Source organism: Abrus precatorius, unplaced genomic scaffold, assembly GCF_003935025.1.
Source record: "Abrus precatorius isolate BTA unplaced genomic scaffold, Abrus_2018 Scaffold11, whole genome shotgun sequence".
In the NCBI taxonomy this organism is placed as follows: domain Eukaryota; kingdom Viridiplantae; phylum Streptophyta; class Magnoliopsida; order Fabales; family Fabaceae; genus Abrus; species Abrus precatorius.
The window spans coordinates 22,148,891-22,170,571 of record NW_020874303.1 but is presented as its reverse complement, the minus strand read 5'-3'; the positions used below and the strand labels follow the sequence as shown (position 1 = coordinate 22,170,571).

Below are 21,681 nucleotides of genomic sequence, written 5' to 3'. Positions count from 1 at the left end.
AAAAATATTTTATAAAGAATAGTTTTTGCAACATGTGCGGAATATTATAACGAGAAAGGGGAGGTGGGGGTGGAAGAAACGTAGGTAGCCCCACCTAGGTGGGCCCAGTGAGTAGAAACCCCGGCGGCGGTGGTGCACCTCCATTAGAGCCATAGCTACTCAGACTCAAACAAACACAAATAAACACTTTCTCTCTCTTATTCTCTCCATGTCGGAGATGGCCAACACCGATCCCGAAGGCATTGACGGAGTCCGCATGACGTGGAATCTCTGGCCACGCACCAAAGTTGACGCCAGCAAGAGCGTGATTCCACTCGCCGCCACCATCTCCCTCATTCGTCCCCACCCTGACATCCCCACACTCCCCTACGCCCCTCTCCGCTGCAAAACATGTTCCTCAATCCTCAACCCCTTCTCGCGCGTCGACTTCTCCGCCAAGATCTGGATCTGCCCCTTCTGCTACAGCCGCAATCACTTCCCCCCTCATTACGCCCAAATCTCCGAAACGAACCTCCCCGGCGAACTCTATCCTCAATACACCACTCTACAATACTCCCTCCCCAACCCTAACCCTAACCATAATCTCTCTCTTTCACCCGTTTTCCTCTTCCTCCTCGACACCTCCATTATCCACGAGGAGCTCGAATTCGTTAAATCGGCTCTTAGACAAGCGATCGGTCTTCTCCCCGACAATGCCCTCGTCGGTTTCGTCTCGTTCGGCACGCAGGTTCAGGTTTACGAGTTGGGATTCTCCGATATGTCGAAGGTTTACGTGTTCCGCGGGAGTAAGGAGATTTCTAAGGAGCAGGTTTTGGAGCAGTTGGGTCTCGCCGGCGTTTCCGTTAGGAGGCCTTATCAGAAGGGGATTGGGATGCAGGCTCAGCCTCTTCCTGCTGCTGCTGCTGTGACCAGGTTCTTGCTGCCTGCTTCTGATTGTGAATACACTCTCAATTCGGTGGGTTTCTTGAAAGGTTGCAATGTATGTACTGTTGATTGATTTGTTATTGACTGTTGTGTTTTGTGATTCTTGTGTGTGTGTGTTTTCCAGCTATTGGATGAATTGCAGACGAACCAGTGGCCTGTTTCGCCGGGAAGTCGTCCTGCACGGTGCACTGGGGTGGCTTTGAGTGTTGCGGTCGGGTTGCTTTCTGCTTGTAATCCTGGGACTGGGGCTAGAATCATAGCATTGGTTGGGGGTCCGTGTACAGAAGGACCGGGCTCGGTAAATGATTTTTCTGTTCTTTGCTGTACAATTTTGATGATTGGTAGATTTTTGTGACAATGGGGACCTTTTTAATTTTGATGCGTCATAAGGGATTGTTTAGGAAGGGTTTTCATGGAAATTTGTCATTAGGCATGTCTCGCAATTGGAGACTGAGTTACTGACTATCATTTAACAGAAAATGTGTGGCATTTTGGCGTTTATACTTCCAGGAAATTATTTTATTGTGCAAGCAGTTTAGTTTAAATATTTGTTTTTGGTTAGTCTGAGATGGTGTCAGAGTGAATAGCAATAGTATGCAGTTGCAACTATGTGGGCAGAGGGATATTTGAAGGGGTGTTAAACTACTTTTATTTGTTATTTAAAAGAAATAAATGTACTGCCATTGTTAGGATTAATCAACATTAAGTTGTAAGACTCTATTTCTTCTGTGCCATTGATTTTAAAGGAGATATGAGCAATGCTGTGCTTGTTCTTGCTTATATTGACATTTCCTGGATCCATCTACATTTTTGTACAGAAATTTTTTTATGCTGCAGATATTGATTTTAGAATTTGTCGGCAGATTGTGTCCAAAGATCTATCTGATCCAGTGCGTTCTCATAAAGATCTTGATAAAGATGCAGCACCATACTTCAAGAAAGCAGTCAAGTTTTACGAGGGTCTGGCAAAACAGCTGGTTAGCCAGGGCCATGTTTTAGATCTATTTGCATCAGCCCTTGATCAGGTATGTGACAAACTGACAACATTTATTTTTCTTATAGATATGTCATTAATCATGTTAGTACCTTTAGGTGATAATAATATTAATATCGTTATAATTGTCATTTTTAACCTGCTTGAGATGATAAGCTCAAGCTATAGCAATCTTAATTCTTGTCTTGGGACTTTCTTTCAAATATACAAGTTCTTGTTTATATTATGCAGTGAGAATCATTAGAATAGAGTTGTTATTGTTATCAGAATGTTGCATTTGATGAGATTTAGGATCAAATTGGTCTCACTTTTCACCTTCTGCCGTTTGATGGATGTTTTGAAATTTGAATATAGGTTGGAGTTGCAGAAATGAAAGTTGCAGTTGAAAAAACTGGTGGCCTTGTTGTCCTGTCTGAAAGTTTTGGTCATTCAGTCTTCAAGGACTCTTTTAAGCGTGTTTTTGAGGATGGAGAGCAATCTCTTGGTCTTTGTTTCAAGTGAGTCTTTATTTCAATTTTATGACTGACTTGAAATTTTAATTCAATTCACCCCTATAAAATTAAATAATTTGGCTTGTTTATATGCTCATTAGTTCTAACAGCGGATGCATGGAATTCTGCTGGGAGATTTTGCATTGCTAGGTTTCTAGTTCTTTGTTCTTTAGCATATAGTGTATCTGCAGTGTGTTTTGTGTCTGCTGTCAAGTAGTTATTTTTTATTTTTATTAGAAACTGGTAACATTGTACCAACATCTCTTTGTCCTAGTGGAAGGGTCCTTTGTGGTGTTTAGTTTGATCTTGGGATTCATTTATACATATATAAAATACTGCTCTAAAGGTTCTTGCTTTGGTGTCTGGTAATACCATAAGAAAGAGTTTGGGTTTTCACCTACTGGGTGGAGGACACTTTGGAAAACCAAAAAAGATGCTAGTAACTTTGTAAAAGAACAAGGAATACTGTGGAGAAAACAATGATTTTTCTGTAGATGTCAAAAATAAGACTCATTAAAGGAAAAGAAAAGGAGGGAATAAAAAAAGTAAAAGATTCCTTCTATTATATGATTATATACTTACTTAAAGAGGGCTATACTACTCTTTCCCTCCTCCCCCTCCCCTGAATAAATATTTAGTTTCATAGTCCATGTATGAGGATCTAGAGTTTAAGGTGCATTTTTGGGAATGTTTTAATCAATTCATTTCGTGTAAATTTGGGTTTGGAAAGACTTTGGGTTTTTAGGTTTGAATCAGTCAATTGCCTGAGATTTAAAGTTTTCTTATAATAGATTTTAACAGCTTTTTGGTTTTTGTGTATTTATATGTATCATTATTCACACAATCTTTCAGTTTATATCAGGTTACTGAAAAATATTTTCTAATTAGTTCTTTTACATTTTTTATTTCTTTTCTCTTGTCTCGTTCTCTGTATGATATCTTGCCCTTATTCTCTAATAAACATGCTGTCTGCCAACTTAATTTATGTCACAGTGGGACACTAGAGATTAATTGCTCCAAGGAAATCAAAATTCAGGGTATAATTGGACCTTGCACATCATTGGAAAAGGTTGGATTTGGATCATTTTATGCATCAAACCTTAATTTTCTGTTGCTTATTGACACTGGAATTGGAGCTTATGTGGGGTCAGCAAAAATAAAAATGAACTAAAACCTTATACATTTTGGAGTTTGATGGTTTCAATCACATACTGCAGAAAGGGCCTTCTGTTGCTGATACTGTGATAGGAGAGGGAAATACAACAGCTTGGAAATTGTGTGGCCTTGACAAGAGTACGTGCTTGACTGTGATGTTTGATCTTTCATCAAGTGATCGGTCAAACACTCCAGCTGCTGCTAACCCACAGTTGTACCTGCAGTTCCTTACAAGGTTATGTTGGAAAACTTTCCTTTATAGGACCACATACATACTGACATACGGTGATGCGCCTCTCCCCTTCCTTGTTGATCATTGAATTTATTGGTCATGTTCTTATTGCAGTTACCAGAGCCCCGATGGTCAATCAGTGCTTCTGGTCACCACAGTAACCAGACAATGGGTAGACGTTGCTGTTGGCTCTGAGGTAGTTTCAGTTGTTTACTATAACATTTGTGGCTGGATGTTTGTTCATTTGTCAATATCAAAGTTGTAGCTTCTACATTTATGAAGTACTTATGATAATTCTAGGTATTCTAAATTTCTTGCTGTCAATTCTGATACTAGCCTTTGGCATAGATAGATGTCTGACACTCTGACTGCTTTACTTCTATGTGCATATACAATATCAACTGAACTTTTTATGGCTATGCTTTTCTATATTTATTGTTGGGATGTGTCTCCACCATTTCATTACCATCATTTAAGAAGAATACACTTACTAAAAAGACAAAGCATTTTATCTTCAGGAATTGATCCAAGGATTTGACCAAGAAACCGCTGCAGTGGTAATGGCCAGACTTGCTTCTCTGAAAATGGAGACAGAGGTATATCTCAAGTTGTGTTATATTTTGCTATTCTCTATTGTTTTGTAAAATGTATTTTACCACTGCTGGATTTATTTGCTCAAGATGCTACGAATTTTCTTAGTTCAAAAAAGGTGAACTGGGGAGTTTCACAAAAATATATAGTTAAGCCAATGTCTTTGATAATGATAGTGCAATTTTTTATTAACTTCTCACTTTTTTTAATCATGTACCAAGTTCACAGAATGACTTGGTTGTTGTTGTATCTAAGATTTTAGTTCTAATTTCTTTATTTTGGTTTGTTTAATAGTTAATATCTTTTCAGATTTAACTGTGAACTTCTTTCCCATCTTATTAATATTTTGCGATGCACATAGCTTTTCTTTGTTCAAGAGCAGCTTTTTTCAATTTGATATTCTTTTGCTAACAACCTGCTGCAAATAACTGTTGTCATTGCTTTCTTTGTGGATGTGTTACCTATGGATTTTTTTTTGTTTTTTTATGTAACTTTTGACTTATTTAGCATAATTTTTTGTTCAATCAGGAAGCATTTGATGCCACACGATGGTTGGACCGCCTACTCATTCGCCTCTGCTCTAAATTTGGTGACTACCGCAAAGATGATCCATCTTCTTTTACATTAAACCCTTCATTCTCATTGTTTCCCCAATTTATGTTCAATCTCCGAAGATCACAGTTTGTACAGGTGCGTTTTTGGTTTTTTTTTTTTTTTTTAAATGTATTGCTATTGCTTTTCAAACTTCTTTATTTAAATTTGTGGTGTATTGGTGGTGAAATTTATTGGCAGGTTTTTAATAACAGTCCAGATGAGACCGCATACTTCCGCATGTTGTTAAACAGGGAAAATATAAGTAATGCAGCTGTCATGATTCAGCCATCTCTTATATCATATTCATTTAATTCACTGCCTGCACCAGCATTGTTAGATGTGGCTTCCATTTCTGCGGACCGGATTTTGTTGCTTGATGCATATTTTAGCGTAGTTATTTTTCATGGAATGACAATAGCTCAATGGCGCAACATGGGATACCAGAACCGGCCAGAACACCAGGCATGTATTCCCTGCTCATAGATGTCCTAATAAACAAGTTATTGTCAGTTGTCACACGTTAATTCTTCTCTCAAAATGATTGTTGATTAATTAGATTGTTTAGTACAATATGTATAGACTTCTTCATAATGGAAGTTATTTTATTCAAAGCCTTCTTTATAATTAAGGTTTAGTCTTGCATCATTGCACAGGCTTTTGCACAACTATTACAAGCTCCACATGATGATGCCCAAATCATAATTAGAGACCGTTTCCCTGTTCCTAGATTGGTAGTGTGTGATCAACATGGTTCCCAAGTAAGTATATGTATTGCGGTCGTTTCCTTTTCCTGGAATTCTATAGTGCCATGAGTTGCTAATATATGAAATACCACTTTAACAATATATTGGTGGAAAATTGTTTCAGTTATCCATTTGCTTGTTAAGTTTAGATTTTTCTTGATGGGAACCTTAGTTGGGTTTCGTTGATGCTGAACAGGCTAGATTTTTATTAGCAAAGCTGAATCCCTCAGCAACATACAATAATGCACATGAGATGGCTGCTGGTTCAGATGTAATCTTCACTGACGACGTGAGCCTTCAAGTTTTCTTTGAGCATCTGCAGAGGCTGGCTGTCCAATCTTGATAATAGTGACTGACAGTTATGGGTTTATGGGTTTTGGACTTTGGTTCAGACAATGCACCAATGATGTTTCCTACGTTTTGCTGTTCCATTCTGTTATTTTCCTTTCTTTTCTTTGTTCTTAAAGGAGAGTAGGTCGTAGCCCATATCGATTGAGGAATAAAGAAAGTTCTGATATGTTATTCTTTTAGGGCTATGGTCGGATTTTGTTCATGGAGAAAATAAAGGGCTCGAAAGTATATATGTATTGAGTTTGGGTATTGCGGAAAGAAAGGATAATGAAATTTAAGAGCTGCTTCTGTGACAACAGCAATGCAAATGAGTAGATAATTTGATCACTTTTTTTCCTTATTTGTTTTGGCCCAGATCTGGTTCCATTTATTCAGTGATTTACTTTTACCATGCTCCCTAGGTTGCAAGTAATTGATGTCATTTTGTCATATTGGGTTTCGGTACTATTTACACTTTGCAATCTTGTACATTTAGGATTATAGGACATAACCTGGTGCAATTAATACTTTTTTATGGTTAATTTTTTTTTTCTTCCCGATGTCTCCTGTCGGCCTCAGCATGCGATTTTTTTATGTAAGATTATTTAATGGGTGCAATGCACTACTTACTGAGCTATTTTTAGGCTATGATCAACTAATGCACCCATGATTTTCATGACAAAAAAAAATTGATATATAACTAAAAAATTGTTACTGTGAATTTCTGTGTCAGACTTCGCTTTTTTATTAAGTTAAATCAGAAAAAAGGGCCAAAATAAACAATTTTTAAAATATAGAAACTAAAAATTATAAAAATCAAAATTAAAATTTAGTATATTTTAAAGGATAAAAACATATTTAAACTTAATTACCAACAAGAAAGTGAGTTATGTGTGGTTGTTCCTAGTCAAAAGAGCTTCTTTTAAGTGAAACATGGCTTTTGAAAGCAACAAAGTTTCAACTCTAGTATCACATAGGCGTAAAGTGGTGGAGTAGGATGTGAAGCAAACACGAAAATATGATTCATGTTCACAAATTTCTTCAATTCTCATATTTTTCATTAGTAAAACCATAGATATAGACTTTTTCTTTGTAGTAAGAACCAAAACATCACCATTTAAAATATTAAAATCCATGATAATAGAATCTTTCTCCACCAATCTCATTGCTTTCACCTTTATTTTCAAAATTCTTTTTCACACACTGGATTCATAATTGGTCAAAACACATATGGTAAAAATATGTTTTCTCATTCTCATCAAACAAATAGATTGTTTGAATTAGTGAATTTGTCCCATTTATAAATTCTCGTATTATAAATATAGTTACAAGAATTATTTCTTACTTCTTTGAGCATTCTTGACATCTTTGATTTTTCATTCTTTAAATTGTATGACTTAATATATAGCTTAAAATTAAATGATCTTTTCTTTTAACATTACTTGAACAACAATTTGAGACAGTGAATGACTCTCTTGTGATACATTAGTATGTCAAATATCAACTTACTATCTTGACAAAAAAAAAGTTATTCTTTTATTTTCCACACACCTTCCTTCAATTTGTAAACTTTGCAATCCAAATATGGCCAACCAGTCACTTGAAAAAGAAACATCATCCAATCATCTAAGTCACATTTAAAAGCCAATCTTGAAATATTTAAAATAGTTACGATTTTGCAAGTGATTAGGAGTTGGAATGAGAAATAAATTTGTTGTTCAATTGCTAATAAATAATTCTATTATGCTATTATGAGGATTTATAGCATGACAAATAATAAGTCATTACTTTAACTCAAAATTCATTTGATACTTCAAATAATAGCTCATTTTCAAGAAAATGTTGTAACTTAATTTAACTGTTTTTTTGCCTCAGACTAATGTTTTGTTGAATGAAAAAACATGTGTCATCTCTTAATAATGCATTGTGTACTTGTTTCAATGTAAAATTTGTTTTCTTTGAAAGCTTTAAGAATAACTTGTAAATTGATTTTGTTAGTAGATGAGAGAATATCTTAATTAAAACATCATTAAACATTTTCATTGTTATAAATTGTTTAGAATCAAAGAAATGTCTCCAAAAGAAAAAAGGAATAAAACTATGTGTGATCATGAGAAAAGAAAGAAAGAAATGATCTTTCATTTGAAAGCATGTGAATGGAAATTCTGTAAAACACATTTATAGATAATAAGGTCATAATCTAATTAGAAAATTGAATACCTTAAAGAATTTTTATTTTTTTTAAATTCCAATTATATGTCATACCTATGTTTCAAGCATTTAATTATAACCAAAAAAAAAAAATTGCGTCTACTTTGACTTAATTTTTTTACTGTATCTAATTAAACTTATGAGAGGATTAATTAGTTTTTTTTCCATCAAGCATTAATGTCATATTTTGACTTTTTTTAAAAGGTTGATGATGTTTATATCAAAATTTTAAATTAAATGACGGTAAAAAAAAATGCTCTTTTACCTTTCAATGATAACTTTCAGAAACTAAATTTTTTTAATAAACTTTAAAATTTCCCGTGCTTTTTGACTTATGGATTAATTTTCACTTAGGTATCAAAGGCTAACAACTCCACAATTTATTCTAAATGAACTTAACCCCTAATATGCAAAGATCTTCTAATTATTAAATTCAAAATCTGTGTGTTTAAATTAATTCACTTCAAGAAAAATATGTTTCTACAATTTTATTAGAGAATTTTTTAAAAACTTACATAATTAATCTTTTTTCAAATAAATACACATTTAATATCTAAACAATCTTTATAAGATCGAACACTAAAAAAATAGACATGCTAATAAGCATTTTTAGAGTACTAATTAAAAGAAGTAAAAATATTATTATTATATTTTTATTAAAAAAATTCAATGCATCTCTAACATAATTTAAAATCTATTAATCATTTTGAAAAAGGCTGAGTAACGATAAGATAATTAGTGAAGAGAATTTATTAGGGAAAAACAAGGCATTGCTATGCACAGTCAAAAGGGAAAGAGTGTTTGAAAGAAAGAGAAATCTAGAAAGACAAATAGTCAAATATAGGAAACAGAGACAGATCCAAAACGCGGTTCTAACCGAAGAAGTCAACAATTACAACTAATACAGCATTTAAAAGTGAAGAAACCAAGAAACGAAGTGCTCCAGAAAGTGGGTGGAAGTCGCCCAAAGAAACAGCTATATACATGTCAAAGCCACTCTGTTTTTCCTCAACACAATTCCAACACCAAACGTTAACAAAAACCTTGTTGTCTCTACTATTCCCATGTCTCTTGTCTTCTTATAACACACCCTTCTCTTTTTCTCCAACAAAATCTGAGAGAAAAGAAAAAGAAAAGGGTGTGTGGGTTTTGTGATATAAGGAGAGGGTAACTGCATGGGGAGGCTTGTGGAGATTCTTGACCAAGGGGTCAGAATTGCCGCAAGGTTTCACTCCAATTGCCCCCAAACAGGAAGAAAGTACTACCACCCTCCGTCCCTCTCTGACAACAACGGCCACCACCCTCACGGTGGAGCCACCGGCAGCGGCGGAGTCAAAGAGGCTGCAGCAGCTAGGAGCGTTGACATCATTCTTTATTCTATTTGATGGAACATTTTTTGTTTCATTTTATCATTGGTTTTTGCCTAAGCGATTTCTTTATGTATTTACGAGCTCAAGTTGAAATTTTACAGAAGCCATTCTCTTTTATATGTGTTGCATATTATTTATTCATGTTAGTTTTAATTCAGTTTCATAATCATTAATCGAATTTTATTAAAAAATCTGCGTAGAGATTTGTGATCTTTACACGCCACACAAAGGTCACAATGAAATTGTTTTTTACCCCGTGACAGCAATAAGATTTGAACCCTTCAATGTTAAAAAATGTTGAATTGAAATATAGGTTCGGGCTAAAAGGATCAACGCTAACTTAAAAAAACAACAGAAGTTCTATCCCATTAAATGGAATTACTTACATGGACCACACAATGTTGTTCTATCAAAAACTAAATTTTCAGAGATCATCAGTAAGCAGCTTCAGCAGATAATAACATTTTGATTAATGCTTATAAATATTTATGGTTTGGTATTCATGGAAAAGGGAAATTTGAAAATGACAATATATGTAAAAACAGTCTACAATGCATATAAGTGTTGCTTTTAATAAAACAGGTACAGTTATTTAAAACGGAGAAACAGAAAAAAGCTAGGGAGGAAGAAACTGTTACCATCAAAATCCATATCTCATCGCAATTCAAAGGGCGAGGAGAGAACTGAAGGAGGTACAAACCATAAGCACCAACAAGGTTGTGATTCCCAAATTGCCTAAGGCTTCCTGAAGAGACTAATGAAAAGCAAAATTTTAAGAGATGACTATGTTTCTAAATGATGACCCTTGTAAGCTACTAATAATTCCACTGCATTTTCTCTGAACCTTGTTATATACTTGTACAAGAACTCCTCTTCAGACAAATATAACACATTAATATAACTAGGGACCTTCTTACACAGTTTTCTTGATATTATGAGCTGCCAGACTCTATATCGAGGAAGAATCCGATCCTCCATGCTATACATTAAAATCATAGGCCTACGAACCAACACCAACTTTGGCAACATAACTGTATGCAAGAAGAATTCCAATCCAACCTTTAATTTCTTCTCTGATGTTCTAAGCAAACTTGGAGATCTTTTGAACATTTGCAAGCTCTCATCCTTAGAAAACCCAAAACAGTTAATTAGCTCTAGCTTTCTCCCAAAGGTTTTATAGCTCAAACCAGATATTGTATGAATTGCATGTACTAACATTCTTGAATTTTCATCAAAACCCATGTCCACAGCACGTGAAACATGCTTTCTAATAGTAGATTGTGGTGCAACGAAAAGCCTTGACTGCTGTTTGAGAAGCATTGAAAGCTGAGACCCAACAATGCCACAACTCTGCAAGAAGATAACATTGTCCATAAACTTTTGGTACTTTGGGAGTATCCATCCACATCTGTGCAAAACATGAATAAAATCGTTCTCGTTGCACACAATTTTCCTAATAGCTTCCACAGATGGGACCAGTGATTTCTTCAGACTAGAAGTCAAAAGGGTTGAATTGTTGGAAATGAAGTTGCATAAGTCAGAAGCCTCGAAACCCAAAAGTTGAAGGTGCTTAATTTTGGGTCTCAAGGTTTTATCAACATCTGAAAACAGTATCTGGGGTTTCTGACGAATCATAGACAGAATCTGAGTTTCAGAAAACCCAATTTGTTCGAAAAAACTGAGCACAGACAAGGGCTTTTGAGGGAAACTGTGTCCTGAAACATGTTTTGAAATAAAAATGGATTGATTTCTTGAGAATTTGAACTTGGCATTTAGGTAATCAATTAAGAGAGTGTCCACCTTTGATCTTCGGCGTTGGGTTGATAAAGAGCTAGTAGAAAATGGCGAAAGAAACAAGTGATTCAAACAAGAGTAAGAAAACAAATTATTTAAAGGACATAAAAGAGGAGGGTGTAACTTGAGGAATTGCATTAAGTGTCTGAACTCGAATGTTCGGTTTTGCATCAATAAGAAATCAAACACTAAAGAAGGGGTTTTAAGTTTGTCTTTGCAGCTGATGAAGGAAAACCCTAAGCGCCAAACCTACGATCCTGAGCTAGGCCTACCCCTCTTGATACTTGTTATTCATACAGCATCTAACCTGAAAAATTGATAAATATTTGATAAAAAAAAATAAGATTGATAAATGTTAGCAATAGCAATGTACTGTCCCACACATAGTTTATTAATAAATTGAGAATGTCTACCATTTTTTCATAAAAATAATAATACTAAACCATAGGATAGGAGACATATGCTTTTTAAAATGAAAAAAGCTAATTAATATTTTTTTAGAGAACGTATGCCACTTTTTTTGTAAATAGAAGGATTTACTAGCTGAAATATTAGGATGAGTTAACATTTTTCTAATTCAAATTAGTGAAAAAGATATACAAATAAGGGAAAAAAAAAACAATGAAAATGAACATGGAAAATTTATTTAAATTAGCAAAAAAAAAAATGGCTAAGAAAAAAGGGGTGATCCCATAATAAAATTTTATACAAAAATTAATAAAACATTTTTTTATCAACTATACATCTTATTTCATAAACATTATAATATTATTTATCATTAAATAGTAATATATATATATATATATATATATATATATATATATATATAAACTTACACATTCACTGATCAGAATTAAGAGAAAAATGTGTTTAACACCCATATCCATATTCATTAACAAAAAAGATCAATTCTGAAAAACTAATAATTAACATACTATTCTTAATAGAGATGAACTTGATTTAACATTAATCAAGACTTAAAGTGGTTTTCTGCGTGAATGATTTTCAAGAGTCATTTGTTTCCCCCTCTTTTGCAGTTATTTCTGAAAGAAATTTTTTTCTTCATGCTCACTTCCTTAGCTTTTTTATTTAATTAATACATATTTAAAATTAATTTCTAAAATGATATTTGTTTAAAATTAATTTTTCATCTGATATAATTTTTTCATGTCAACAAGAGTATCGGTCATACACTGACGATAAATATTTTTTTTTATTTTATTTTTTAATACTCTATCGGCTATACTAAGTCGATATTACTATAGTATGTAATACGTGAAAAATAAAAATTCAACAAAAAAAATTAATAATAATATTAGACGTAAAGGGAGGATAGCTATTTTTTTTATTATTATTTGACACCATATCGGCAACATTTGGTTGATATTGATCGTCTTTCTTGTATGGACAAAAGGTTAGGTGTGTGAGCTTTTTATCTAGTATTTTGTTATTTGCATGATTATGAGTTGCTTTCCTACACGTGTTGTTGGCATGCAAATTTCCCAGTTCTGGCTTAACAATGATTTTGCTTCGGAAAAAGGTTTACCCTGTTATGAATGTAAGTGCTTAGGTGGGCTTTTCTTTTCAGCATGTTTTAACCTTTGAATTCTTCACCAATGTTTCTTCATCAGACCTGATTTCAAAGTGGATGGGTGAAAGTGAAAAGCTGGTTTCAAATCTTTTCCAAATGGCCCGTGAAAGTGCACCTTCTATCATATTTATTGATGAAATAGATTCTCTCTGTGGTCAGCGTGGAGAAGGTAATGAGAGTGAAGCTGCAAGACGAATTAAAACTGAACTTCTGGTGCAGATGCAGGTAATATATTTATGGTACCATGGTGGGGATATGTTGATTAGAACAGTGTTTTAGTTGAAATTACAATTACATTATCCTGAACAAGTTGAGAAGCTTTAGTATGTAGCTGTAATGCTGTATATAGGAATCATCTATTTAAATTTCAATTCCTACCAATAAATGTAATTAGTTTCTTACTTAAGCTCAAAGATATTGTGATGCTTGACAAAAATTACTCAATCTTGTTCATGGTGTGAACATTTGCAGTTGTCCATCATCACTTGACTAGCCAAGACTAGACTTGGTTTCTGTATTATGCTATGTAGAAATCTGTAAAATTTCATTAGACCCAGGCAATCGGTATCGACCAAATGTAAACGATAAAATGTTAAATAATAATAAAAAATTACTGTTATATTTTTTTTAATTTTTATTTTTCACGTATATCGACTTAATGTGGTAGATAGAGTATTAAAAAATAAATGATCGATATTCCTGCTAACATGACAAAAATTTATATCAGAAATTACATCAGACAGAAAATTAGTTTCAAACAAATATTATTTTGAGAAATAGTTTTTAAATATGTATTAATTAAATAAAAAAGCCCAATTGCTTGATTGAGTGAACTCTATTATATTGGCATTTTAAGAGATTGCAACGAAAATCCAATGTCACAGAAGCAAAGTGTATTTAAGAGATTGCAACAAATAAAGAAATAGTTAGCAGCGAATATAAACTCCCACTCGCCAGTAAGTAGTATTCCACCAGACAGAAACTTGGTAGTTATTCTGAGACAATCTTTAGGCAATGACAATATTTTCTGAACTTAACAGCCACATGCCCTTTGGACAAAATAATGACACGTGACATTAGAAAGATTGCACAGGTAAAATAATAACTGAAGACGGTCAACATATACAACCAAACTCCTAGGAACATGTAACAGAAGACACGTGATCAAAATATGCACCTAAAGACAAACTAAAAACAGACAATACTGCAAATAGCATGTCAATAACCATCATAGTGGAGAGCAGTGGAAGGGAAGAACACTATCACCACCTAGAAATTTTCTACCTTCGCTGATGATCCACTGATGTGCAGCACACCAATTGTATCCAATATGGTCTACTCTTGACTTTCCTTTTTTCTCTCTTGATGTCTGCAGGATATCTTGCTGGAGAGTTCCATTCTTTCGCGGCATCTCCTTTTACCGTTTGTGCTGCCGGGGATTCAGGACCAAGAATGGAGTTAACAGTTGTCAATCCAGAACCATTGTTTTCAGGAACTTTACTATTCTTCTGATTCATTGATTTTTCTTCCCCCTTTGGAGATTTTGGCTTGTTGCTATGAGCAGCCTCACCCAAGAGGCTCTTCAGATTAGTGTGTTCCTTACTGGTGCTCCAGTTCGTCACCTTGGCTATTATTTCTTCATTTTTCTTTCTCCCTTGAGACTCGTTAACAACCTGAGTCAGAGTAGGAAACCAACCAGCCTGTGAAGTGGGATCTGGCTGTTGTGGACTTTGTCCCTTCTCGATTTCAGAAGCTTTTGGACTAACCTGCCTAGGTTCAACCAATGTCATGAAAGATGGTGGTTCAAACATTTCTGATTTTCCAGACGGCTGTCTCTCAGGTGCAGCGGATTTTGGGTTGTTCAAGTTTGATTTCCCTTCTTCTGTTGATGCCAGCAACCCATTTGATGGTAAAGTTTCAGCTTCAATAACAGCTGGTGCATCGGATTGCATTGAGAGAACTGTTTAATGGATAATGAAATAAGTAAGAACCGAATTTTTTCTCCAAATCAGTGCTTTATACAAATAATGCAAGGGATCAAGGACAAAAGAGATGGGTGTTCTTTCCCCTCCACCGACTCACAAGGAAAAAACTCCTAGAACGAATGAGTGGAAAAAAAAACTACACGGGTCACACCAAACCAATAGGTATATATAATGGGGAAAAGCATGTCAATTATTGCATGTGACAAGGTCTAGGCAAGTATATTTGCAAGTACTAAAAAACCATCACCAATGAAATTTATTTGGAAATTTTAGCAACATCAGGTAAGCTTCAGGAATGCACAATTGCATACATATATAATAGCTAGCATGTATGTGTCTTCGGGGTGTATAAGTGTCCGCAAAATGAGCCATTCTAATCAATTATGCAACAATATATCTGCACCTGGATCAATTAGAGATGTAGCAGTTCTAGAGACATGGCTATGGTGTTGGAATCATAAATCTCTAATTAAGAACAGAACAAGAAAAGAAAAGCACGAAAAGGAGTAATATTTCAGTATAGCACCTGGATCTATATTAACGATAACCACATCATATTGCCTGGTTTCGTTGACTAGCCTAGCATATTGTAACAGCCCTGATAAACAATGAATAAATACAGTAACCATGCTTTCTGTTACAAACAATAAAAGTCTATATACCTGAAACAGAACCCCAGTTGCCTTCCAAACTGTCACACCGGCTACCAGAGTCAATTGAAACATCAACTCCAGATGAACTAAGTTTATCCAAGTTATTACCAGTTTGACCTTGGACAGGCACAGCAGTAATTCCAGACACTTCCCTGCCAGGCTCTCCACCAGGATTATCCACAGCAGAATCATGTTGAGTAGAAGGCACGGTATTTAAAGGAGATGATGTATAACTCCGTGTAACATGTTCTGCAGCCTTCACTGATAGTTCTGCATCTTGTGCTTGATGCAAGTCAGCAGATGTATCAACAAATTTGTTATATTCTTCATTTAGTTTGATATTAACACTGATTTCATCTTCTTTTATGTCTTCCTGGGCACCTGACAGTGGATTTATAATTGTGCACTCAGTAACATTCGACTTTCTTACAAGCCCATCATTTCCAACCTCTGAAATAGCTGGGACTTCCAAATGACTGCTAGAAGATTTAGGCGATGAAGTATCTTTCACAGCAGCCATTTCTGTATATTGAGCATCAGAAATATCTCTTTCAGTTTTACCAATTTCACCAGCATCATCACTTTTAAATAAGTAATCTGATTGCTTGACTTCTGATTGCATGATTTCACCAGGTTGGACATCTTTCAAAATAATATCAACATTCTCTACAGTAACATCTACAACTTTGCCATCTACAGCTACATCATTTATTTCAATTCTGTTTTTCTCATGAGAATTGATGTTGTCTCTGTTTATTACATTAGTTGTTTCACTGATTGCAGACCCAAAGAATGCATCCCTCTGACTCTCATTTGATAAGGCCATTAAACTACCTTCTGGTAAACTTATCTGTTGGGAATCTTCACAAACATTGTCAGGTCTGTGCACTTCAGAGAAATGAACCATATGATGATTCTCATTAATCTCAGTTTTCATAGCATTAGTAGATGCATCAATTTCATCTGATCTTTGATAACTTTCAACTGTGATGCACTCCTCAGCATGCATTTCAGGCAAAAGCTCACTGTTGGGCTCCATCTTCATGCTACTTCTATCTACAACATGCATATCTGGAGAAAGGACGTCACTTTTTTCACTCAATTTGCTTGTGTTGAAATGAAAATTATTTTCTTCAGTAACTGCATCCTTAAAGTCATCTTCCTCATGTTTTGATGACTCAGATGAGTATATGAAAGGATTTTGGGATACAACTCCTTTGTGATCAAAATCACCATATTCACTCTGATGATGTGCTACATCAGTTCTATCATCGCATGTGAGAAGTGGATCAACATTAACATTTCCCTCTTCTTTTCCCTGTGAAATCTTGTCATCTACAGAAGTAGCAAACTGTACCACATGTGCAAAGTCTCCCTGACCATCATGAGTTGTGATTACTACTGACTTTGACTCCAGAAGACCTTGGGGCAATAAAGAAAGGAGCTCAGCATCATTCTTTTCCTTTAGATTAACAGCTCCATCACTGAATTGATGATCCAAGGAAGCTAAATCACTAACTGCTATTTCAGACACTCCTTCAAACGTTACACCTACAGCATTATAAGACGATTCCACAATTTCAACTACATCTCTGCTGGAATTAATCTCGGCACCATCTTTTTCCTTTAGATGAACAGATCTATCACCCACTTGATGATCCCAGGAAACTACATCACTAACTGCTATTTCAGACACTCCTTCACATTTTTCACCGACAACATTATCAAATGATTCCACAGATTCAACCATGCCTCTGTTGGAATTGATCTCATCCTTTTCTTTCAAATTAGTCTCCTTTGCATCAGATATCAAACTCCAATCTACCACATTTTGACCAGAATAGATATTTTTTACTGGCAATGTATCGGGCATGGCTTCAGCTTTGATGGGAGGTGAGTCACTTGACTCATCACTATCCACGATAATCAAATCTTCAGACCTCAAGTCTGAAATGGTATTTGATAATGAATCCACAATAGGGCCTGACAACTGACCTTGCAACTCCACTGTGTTTCTTTCGTCATCACTTTCACTTCGCAAAATATTAGGATTTTGAGTTTGGCAGTCTTCAGTTGACTTGACAATTAACTGGCTTACATCTCCAGCTGTGAAATGAATTTCAGGCATGATAGAACCACAAAGAAGAAACAATACTTAGAGCAAGATAGATATACATAAGAAATTCCTATTCAAACTAGTGGATTTCATTTTGGAAAAAGAAAGTGCAGTCATGATAGCATCAATACACTAGCACTATCCTGGATATTTGCATCAAAACTTTTTAAAAAATTTTAATCTATAAAACTTCTCTTTTCTTGTTTCAATTTTAATGTGCCAGCAACCAAAATGTAGGAAAGTTACGAAAAAACTAATTGCATAGACATATAGAATGCAAACATAGGTTCAATATAACTATCATTTCAAAAAGGTACAGAAAAGTCATTCTGGATTGACTATCCAAAGGTCCTAGCTTGTTCAGAAATTGTCTCAGTTCAATAACATCAAACAACATATCTCAGTCTTTTTATTCTTTAATGTAATTTTACTACAGCAGTTAAAATGTTGGCCTCAATGGGTAGTCTTCACTATTGCAACTATCTGATATATTCGTTTTAAAAATTTGACAGCAGCAAAAGAAATACAGGACATAACACAAAAGAACTTTTTAAGGCCAATGCAAAGAAGATAAGAATACAAAAGTTATATTTGGCCCCAAATAGCCACTGAATGTTTTACATTAAGCATAAATCTACAGTTTAACAATACATTACCCATTATGAATTCATAATTTCAATGCAACTATACAGAAACAAAAATTACACAATCTAACAGCATCATAAGTTCAAGCAACTTTCCTGTCAATTTGAAAAAATGAAATACCATTCTCATTCAGTCTTTAGTTCTTACTTATTGATAGTGAAAATCCACTGTTCATTTGAAAAAATGAAAGGGATATTGCTATATCAACCACTGCTTGACAGACTCTACGAATTTGTATTCAACCCAGAAAATGTGCAACCCACCCTTTCCCTCAGGTGACAATTTCATTCCAAAGTTTTATATCAAAAAACACTCATAAAAGGTGAGTTTCATAGAACAAAAGTAGGCAAGACCAAATTGTGCGCTTTTAGTTGCATCCATATCTGTATTAGTTGCTTATCAGGCCGCAGCTGTATGAACGGATCCAGATCCCAATGTTAAATTTTACTCAGAAATCCAGTAAACATGCACAGATAAAGTCAATAAACTGCTTCACAGAATCCTTGCAAGCATCAAGCTTACTGCCCCTAAATCATGCAAAACATATTTTATCTAATTTTTAATTAATCAGGCTCAAGTATTTTACTGCACCACAAGTCCGTACCTATATAGAAATTAAAACCATGGCAATTTATTAAGGAAAAATGCTAACTGTCTTTAGGGCACTAATTAAGAAATCAAAAATTAAAAACAAAATTGAAAAAATACAACAATGCACTTACATAGTGAATTTTAATGCATTTCGGACGTAAATTTCAATAAAGACTTACTATTAATTGATTCATAACAGGAATTATTAGCAAGACCCTTCAATAAAAGGACATCTGTAAAACCTGTATTCTTACCATCAAAATCTTTGTCCCCAGAAGACCCTGAAAATTTTGGTTCTTTTATGTCAACTCTTTCCACATCAGTACCTGAGTCCAAACTATCTTCTTGCAAACGTTCCTTAATTTCTGGACTTAATCCGCTATCCGAAAAGTCTGCAACTGCATCTGAAAACACATCATCCTCTGATCTAATTAACTTTTCTCCAACTCCATCATTGCCCTTCTCATTTTTGCCTGTGTCCAAGGAATTTGGACCTGACACAACCAAACCTAATAAAATATCAACACATTAGCAAACCTGCAGTTTTGGAATGTTGTACCAATTTTAAAGATGGAAAGAAATTAATCTCACAATGTCAAGATCAGTTAGATTTGCTTCATTTCCCAGTATCAAAGTTAAAATACTGCATAACACGATCTCCATAAGAAAATTCACCTGGTGTTTTGTGATCATCATCAGAAACATGTTCATCATCTGAACCATTCAAATGGGTTTGCCCCTCGGAGAGAAACAGTTTGTAACCTTCCACGGTTCCACAGATCTTCTTGTGAGCACGCCTGTGTTTGGCGCTTGGATGTGGATTCGGAAAGGGCCATCCACATTTGTGACATAGATGAACTCCATGACTCTCTTGTCCTTCAACAAGAAGAAAAAACAGATAAATAAAAACCTCCACCTCGAGAAACTTCAAAGAAAAAAAAAAGCAGACACAATTCCCAAAACCAGACACCCAAGAAAACCCACCAGAAAGACAAAGACTTTTCACAAGAAAACACCAAACCAACAAAACCCAGAAAGAGAAACAATAAAAAAATGGAAAGGCAGAAAAGGGAAGTTGAGACCAGCCCTTTAAGGAGAAAATGCACAAGAAAAAGAAACCTGCAGTGTGAGCTTGAGTTCTTCTTTGATCTTGGTTATCCATTTCCAAGACTAAAAAGTCAACGAAAGAGAGCAAGAAAAACCCAAGAAGTGAAAAATCAAAGCAAGAAGAAGAATGGGGGGTGCAAGAAAAACCAAAACTTAAGTGGAACAGAAGCAGAAGAAAGGGTTGATGTTAGAGTGAGAAAAAAACACGGAAGCTGTAGAGAAAGAACACGAGAAGAGGGTATGAGAGCAGAAGTGGAGTGGTTCACTGGTTTGGAACAACACAACACAAAACAAAACAAAAGGGCCCTAACCCATGTGACAACTTAGGATACTGTTCATGGAACACGCTGCTGCTTTTTCCATCTCTATTTTGCTCTCGTCCGCTTCAAACACTTGTACGTGTGAAAAGGGTATTTGAGTCTTTCCCGGGTTATTGAGGGTATAACTGTCGTTAACGTACAACGCTATTATGTAGGGGTTTGGCCACATGCGTTGCACGTGCCTTGTGCCCGTGATGACCCTTCCACCGCTGCGGATAGAGAAATAGTTACACGGCTGTGAGGGTGAGTAGAATGACAGCCAATAAGATTGATGGTTGAAGTAAAATGTTTGTGATGTGTCACGTCTTGACATGTACGTACGGTCAAAGCATGTAAGCGTCCAAAGGCAAAGGGATCCTACGTGCTACTGTGACAAAGTATGTCCCCCGCGTACGCTGCACCCGTTTCTATTTTCTATTATTTTTGTTTGTATCTGAGAAACACTGGTCATTACACTTGCGTTTCAGTTAGGTCAAGTAGTTAATGTTTCATTCACTGTCTATCACTTCTTTTGTTCTTTCTTTGAGGATAAACTCGCAATCCCATTAGGTAACAGGAGTTATTGTGTGCTCGTGCAAAATGGCAACATGGAATACTTTATACCAGGCACGATTATATCGACCAAAACAGTAAAATTAAGAAAAAAATTTGTTACTGTTTATCTATCTATTGAAACTATTTATCATACTTGTATATTTTTAATTACTAATAAACTGTGAAGATTAATTAAGGTTAGGGAAAATCCGCTTCGCTATTCCCTGTAAGTAATGTTTTGTGGGCAGTGTAATTTTTGTATTTATGCAGGGGACGTTGCTCCCAACTCCAACATATGATTGCTGTTGTGGAGCATTAATCAATTATTTTCTACGTTGGGTTTGGCTTCGTCCGTTTCTGCTGTTGACCACTCATTCGTCCAGTTATCAAACAAACAATATACTACTACTGCATATAGTTCAGTTTGGATTGATACGCAGTTCACAGGTCATTGTCGTGCTTTTTTAAATGTAAAGTTTTTGTTTAAACAGTGACAACATTAATGATAATATTAATCCTCAAAACTAATTATAAATAATATTCATTGTACAAAAAATAAAAAGTTTTTTTCTAAGGACAGTTGAATACTTCAATATATCTTAAAAAAGGAAAATGATAATAAATTGTTTAATCTCTTTAAGGAGGCAATATATTGGTGCGTAAAGTTAAAGAGATTCCAACCTAGGAATGGAGGGTGAGGGTGACAATAA

At 35.0% G+C, this 21,681-nt stretch overlaps 3 protein-coding genes across 7 annotated transcripts; 1 reads left to right on the top strand and 2 right to left on the bottom strand.

The window, feature by feature from the left end:
• The first annotated feature begins 18 nt into the window (after window positions 1-18).
• On the top strand, window positions 19-6,593 carry LOC113853814 (protein transport protein SEC23-like). Of its 3 annotated transcripts, XM_027484463.1 has the most exons (13): window positions 96-955; window positions 1,049-1,222; window positions 1,788-1,949; window positions 2,273-2,408; window positions 3,211-3,217; window positions 3,403-3,478; window positions 3,627-3,799; window positions 3,911-4,001; window positions 4,315-4,392; window positions 4,916-5,077; window positions 5,180-5,443; window positions 5,635-5,739; window positions 5,921-6,382. In XM_027484463.1, the coding sequence occupies exons 1-13, from the start codon at window positions 209-211 to the stop codon at window positions 6,065-6,067; spliced, it is 2,322 nt and encodes a 773-aa protein (XP_027340264.1). In that variant the 5' UTR covers window positions 96-208; the 3' UTR covers window positions 6,068-6,382. The 3 variants fall into 3 exon arrangements, with proteins under 3 accessions (XP_027340262.1, XP_027340264.1, XP_027340263.1); XM_027484461.1 differs by lacking the exon at window positions 3,211-3,217 and having other exon boundaries at window positions 19-955; window positions 2,273-2,415; window positions 3,911-3,992; window positions 5,921-6,593; XM_027484462.1 differs by lacking the exon at window positions 3,211-3,217 and having other exon boundaries at window positions 2,273-2,415; window positions 3,911-3,995.
• Window positions 6,594-9,682: 3,089 nt separating this feature from the next.
• Window positions 9,683-11,747, bottom strand: LOC113856489 (transcription termination factor MTERF5, chloroplastic). Its single transcript, XM_027488320.1, has one exon. It carries the CDS (start codon window positions 11,598-11,600, stop codon window positions 10,419-10,421), a length of 1,182 nt encoding a protein of 393 aa, XP_027344121.1. The 5' UTR covers window positions 11,601-11,747; the 3' UTR covers window positions 9,683-10,418.
• A 2,153-nt stretch (window positions 11,748-13,900) lies between these two features.
• LOC113854859 lies at window positions 13,901-20,447 on the bottom strand. 3 transcript variants are annotated; one of them, XM_027486137.1, is made up of 5 exons: window positions 20,130-20,447; window positions 19,686-19,886; window positions 19,265-19,519; window positions 15,668-17,764; window positions 13,901-14,980 (listed from the first exon to the last, which is right to left on the bottom strand). In XM_027486137.1, exons 1-5 carry the CDS (start codon window positions 20,170-20,172, stop codon window positions 14,301-14,303), a joined length of 3,276 nt encoding a protein of 1,091 aa, XP_027341938.1. In that variant the 5' UTR covers window positions 20,173-20,447; the 3' UTR covers window positions 13,901-14,300. The 3 variants fall into 3 exon arrangements, with proteins under 3 accessions (XP_027341938.1, XP_027341939.1, XP_027341937.1); XM_027486138.1 differs by having other exon boundaries at window positions 13,923-14,980; window positions 15,668-17,758; window positions 20,130-20,370; XM_027486136.1 differs by having other exon boundaries at window positions 13,923-14,980; window positions 19,686-20,384.
• Between the last annotated feature and the right edge of the window lie 1,234 nt (window positions 20,448-21,681).